We start from the raw sequence: 5,000 nt of genomic DNA, 5'->3' as shown, positions 1-5,000 counted from the left end.
TTACATCTTGCTGCGAGGGAGAAATTAAAGATGAGGAGACCGAGGAGGAGGAGGAGGAGGAGGAGGAGGAGGAGGAGGAGGAGGAGGAGGAGGAGGAGGAGGAGGAGGAATAGAAGGAGAAGAAGACGAAAGGAGAAATAGGAATTGAACTGAGACAACGTAGAGGAGGAGGAGGAGGAGGAGGAGGAGGAGGAGGAGGAGAAACAAAGGAAAATGGGAAACTAGAACAGGGAGAAGGAGAAGGAGAAGGAGAGGGAGGGGAGAAAGAAGAGAAGAGAAAAGGAGAGAAGACGAAAGGAGGAGGAAATAAGGATGGAGGAGGAAGAAGAAGAAGAAGAGGAAGAAGAGGAGTAATAGTAGTAGTAAGAGGAGGAGAAAAGAGGAAACACACGAAAACAGTCAAGAGGAGGAGGAGGCGGCGGCGGAAGAGGAATGAGTAGGAAGAGGAAGAGGAGGAAGAGGAAGAGGAGGAAGAGGAAGAAGGAATAGGCGTTGGTCGAGTCGTGAATATTCAGATGATGGAGAATTCACAGGTCCCTCTCTCTCTCTCTCTCTCTCTCTCTCTCTCTCTCTCTCTCTCTCTCCCTTTGGCCCTTTGTTAATAGCTGGACTAGATAGCTCTGATGTGTGTGCTGTTAACGCTGTCTGTCTGTCTGTCTGTGTGTCTTGTGTGTGTGTGTGTGTGTGTGTGTGTGTGTGTGTGTGTGTGTGTGTGTGTGTGTGTGTGTGTGTATTGGTTTTCCTATACTAATAATAGAAACATGATTTTTTGTGTGGATATTCTCGTAAAACATCATTATAGACATAAGTTTGTGTGTGTGTGTGTGTGTGTGTGTGTGTGTGTGTGTGTGTGTGTGTGTGTGTGTGCGTGTGCGTGCATTATCATTAGAGCCAAAATATTCGTTTATGAAATCATCACAAAATTGTCACCGTGAGTCATTCCTTATTTGTATCAGTCCAATTCACAACTCTCGTTTTTTCTAATGGATTTTTTTTTTTTTTTACTCTATATTAAAAACAGCGACGTTTGTGATGTTTATGTACCTACCGATTGCATGTGCGTGTATGTGTATGTGTGTGTGTGTGTGTGTGTGTGTGTGTGTGTGTGTGTGCACTTTAGTATGTCACATGAGCCAATCACCATGTACGTAAATGTATTAGCAAATGCACAGCTTGGTTCAAAACGCGCACATCTACACATAGAATTAGTGTTTCGGATGTACACACACACTAAACGCTTGCCTGTGTACGTAATTGCTTGGCTACACCCTTAATATATGTAAGTGACAGCCAGGTGTACAGAGATGAACCTGTGTGTTACCTGCGCAGAGGTGTGAGTGTATATACCTGTCTATAATGGCTCTGTTTACCTGTTTAATATACCTGTGGAGTTAAGGTGTAACTGTGTGTATGTATCAACGTCATTTGTACCTGTCCATCACATCTGTCCAAGCCCTTCAGGTGTGGAAGAGGTGCAGGAGAGCTTAAGTATAGCAAGGTGTGGCAGAAATTAATTAGTGAAGCAAAGGTGTGTCTAAGATTAATTAAAAACGTGTACCTGTAAGTTTCTCAGGTGAGTGCTTGGTGCTTTGAGTGTACCCCTGTGCTTGGTGTAGGCTTGTGGTGTAGGGAAGCTGTACCTGTGTATCTGTGGTGTCCAGGTGGTGGTGCTATAGGTGTACCGTGTGTCAGAATGCAGTGAAATGTAACAAAATTGTACATGAAATTACGGCCCGAGTTCTGAATTGCACTGTTCCTCCTCCACGACTATTTCCAAAGGCCACAGAGGTGATCAGCCGGGTTCTCAAGACTCTTCCCTTGTTAACCCCTTCAGTACCATGACGCGTTTTCATATTCATTTTGCTTACTATTTGATTTCATACAGCTTCAGAAACTTATGTATGGGATTAAAATATTGAAGACTCTAGCCATTAAACTTTTGAGCTCCGTAAACCCTTCCTGATGTCAATAAAATCATCTAATCACACCCAAAACTCAAGGTAAAAATGCATTCCAGTACAGAAGGGGTTAATTATGTAGAAATCTTACTAATATGCCACTAAAACCATAAACACACTCTTAAGAATCAATGTAACTTCTCCGCGATTACTATTCAAGCATTTCTATTATTAATAACGTTGAAATCTTGTTGAACAGTCACTGGAACCCATGCAAATACAACTAGAACCTCCTGATGGTACTGGAATAGGTGTGGTGAGGCGTAGAGGCGGTTCAGAACACGGGTGATGTGTTGCTGTGGCTGCACACTAATTGGCACATGACTGCTGGGTGAAATTGGCATGTAATTGTAATATATATGGACCGTTTAGCAATAGAGGTCAAATATAACAGCAAACTGGAGAGGCATGTCATGTAAATACACGATAGATAAACACAATGCACCGACCTAACTATTACCGAGTGGTGAGGCAAAGATGTGTGTAAAATAAAGAATATGTGAAGCTTTTCTTCCCCTAAAGGTTGTCCTGGCTATAATTGGTGAGTTGCCTCGTTATTACAGGCTGGTAGTTATTTTATAGTGCTTTAAAATTTAGTGTAGCAGCGGCATGTTTCTGTGTAACGCATTGTACACATTTTATTTTGCCATCACGTCATTGTCAGTAGAGGCTGCGTGTAGAATAGACTTGCTGGGACTTGTTAGGGACACGCTCTGCTCTCTCTCTTAAGTCTTTAGAAGTGTAATTGATTCATTTTTGTCTCCCTTTCTAACGACCTCCTGGATTTATAGGACTAGTAAAGAATTATAGCAAAAAATTATGAGACTTTTTTGCTTCGGAAATACAAGTTTTCATTGATCATAGCCTTTGTTTTGCAAGTTTCAGGTTCAGTTGATTTTTTGCTCCTTTTTTAACGTTGGCAATCTGATCTGGCTGAAAGAAATCAAGTTTCCAACAATGGTTACCGCAGTGACCTTGAGTCCACAATCCCACACAGTGTTTGGCCATTCAGGAGAGGATCAAGTCTCTCAATACATGCGTTTGTTATGTCCTCTCTTCATATACCTTGTCTTCTTTATAGTGGAAGTTAATAAGTATTTATCCCCAGTGTCCAATACAAAGGGAAGGAAGTTTTGAGGTTATAATGTTAGGATATGAATTTTTTTTTTTTTCAGCTATAGTGCCATTTGATAAGTATTTTGTTCCATTCTGTCCAGTGCAAAGAGAAGGAAATTTTGAGGTTATAGTGTTGGAATATAAATGAAAAATCTTTCTTAACAATAATTTCAGTTAATAAGCAATGTTTCCCTTCTTTCCAATACAAAGAGAAGGAAATTTTGAGGTTATAGTATTGAAATAAAAATGGAAACTCTTTCTTAATTATAATTCCAGTTAATAAGCAATGTTTCCCTTTGTCTCCAATACAAAAAGAAGGAAATTTTGAGGTTAAAGTGTTAGAATATAAACAGAAAGCTTTTATTTAGATACAGTGGCAGATGATCAGTAAATATTTCCTATTTACTAAAGATTCACAAATTCTAATCAGTTTGCTTGTGTTGAGGTGGCAACGTCAAAGTAGAGAGAAAAGATATATTCATTCCTATTTGGCAGTCATTAAACAGTTTCCCTATTACTGTACACTGGCAAGCAGGACAGACGAACATTTTAACCCTTCCCTGCAGCGACTACGGCACCATTCACAGCACACACAGCAGAGCCAACAGCAACACCAACAGCAACACCAGCAGCAGCACCAGACGCCGCCACCACCACCGCAGCAACCACCACCACCACCATCGCAGACGTCGCAGCAACAGCATCAACAGCAGCAGCACCAGCAACAGCAAATGCATCATCAACATATGCAGCAACAACAGCAGCAACAGCAGCAACAGCAAGAGTCTCACCCACCACACCCACACCCGTCAGTGTTGGACTACAGGCGGTCATCTTCACGACAGGTGTGTTGAGTGATTGCACACCTGTCCACAAATGTCCACAAATGTTCACACCTGTTCTAAAATGTCAACAAATGTCCACACCTGTTCACAAGTGTCCACACCTGTTACTAAAGTGTCCACAAACGTCCACACCTGTCTCACAAATGCCCACACCTGTTTCACAAATGCCCACACATGTTCACAATTGTCCACACCTGTCTCACAAATGTCCACACCTGTCTCACTGACCACCTGAGTTAAATAGTGCTTCAGTGAGTTGTTTTTGGAGGTGTATTGGAAAAGATGTGATTTTTTTACCCTATTCATCTTCATATAAGTGTTTTTTTGAGGGTGATTCGACATAAATAACTTTGCTTACATTTTTCCACACCTGTACACACCTGTTTCAATGACCACCTGTGTTCTTTTGTGCTTTTGGAGGAATATTCGAAAAGATATGATTTTTTTGTCCTATTTGTCTTCATATAAGTGTTTTTTTAAGGGAAATTCGACATATATATTCACTTTCCTTACTATTTTTAGGAGGAAAATTACCAAAAAATTGTGTTTTTTTAAATTTTATGTTCTGAGTCACTTTTTTTTGTTGAAATTTTAAAACAAAAGGTGAAAGGTTTTTTTTATTTATTTATTAAAAACCTGACGTGTTTTGTAATTGTTTCTCTTCTTTTCACTTTTATTTTCTTTTTTATCGTATTTTCAAGGTCGTTTAATTGATTGGAAGGAAACAAAGGGGAAATCATTGTCATTGTGTCTTTGTTTCCTCAAGAATTTAGTATTTTGTTTCTTTCCTTCCAACTTAAATCAAACGTCAATTAATCCACAGCTTTGAATCTCTCTCTCTCTCTCTCTCTCTCTCTCTCTCTCTCTCTCTCTCTCTCTCTCTCTCTCTCTCTCTCTCTCTCTCTCTCTCTCTCTCTCTCTCTCTCTCTCTCTCTCTCTCATTTCCGTGAGCATAAACCATATAAACCATTAGGCTGAAAATTACCCATTTCATAACTTGCATGTACAATGGTCTCTCTCTCTCTCTCTCTCTCTCTCTCTCTCTCTCTCTCTCTCTCTCTCTCTCTCTCTCTCTCTCTCT

General features: G+C 40.4%; 1 protein-coding gene across 8 annotated transcripts in view; it reads left to right on the top strand.

Moving 5' to 3' along the window:
* LOC123519543 (GTPase-activating Rap/Ran-GAP domain-like protein 3) overlaps positions 1–5,000 on the top strand; it is a 479,488-nt gene that overhangs the window by 354,462 nt on the left and 120,026 nt on the right. For 6 of the 8 annotated variants that reach the window (XM_045280950.1, XM_045280947.1, XM_045280945.1 and 3 more), the window contains one exon: positions 3,641–3,919. The exons of the other annotated variants lie outside the window; for them this stretch is intronic. In XM_045280950.1, the coding sequence (XP_045136885.1) occupies positions 3,641–3,919 (279 nt within the window). The remainder of the gene's footprint in view (positions 1–3,640; positions 3,920–5,000) is intronic. 8 annotated transcript variants of the gene reach the window in all.

The sequence above is a fragment of the Portunus trituberculatus genome, chromosome 45 (genome assembly GCF_017591435.1).
Source record: "Portunus trituberculatus isolate SZX2019 chromosome 45, ASM1759143v1, whole genome shotgun sequence".
In the NCBI taxonomy this organism is placed as follows: Eukaryota; Metazoa; Arthropoda; class Malacostraca; order Decapoda; family Portunidae; genus Portunus; species Portunus trituberculatus.
Note: the sequence above shows the minus strand (reverse complement) of the source record. Positions and strands in the feature narration are given on the sequence as shown.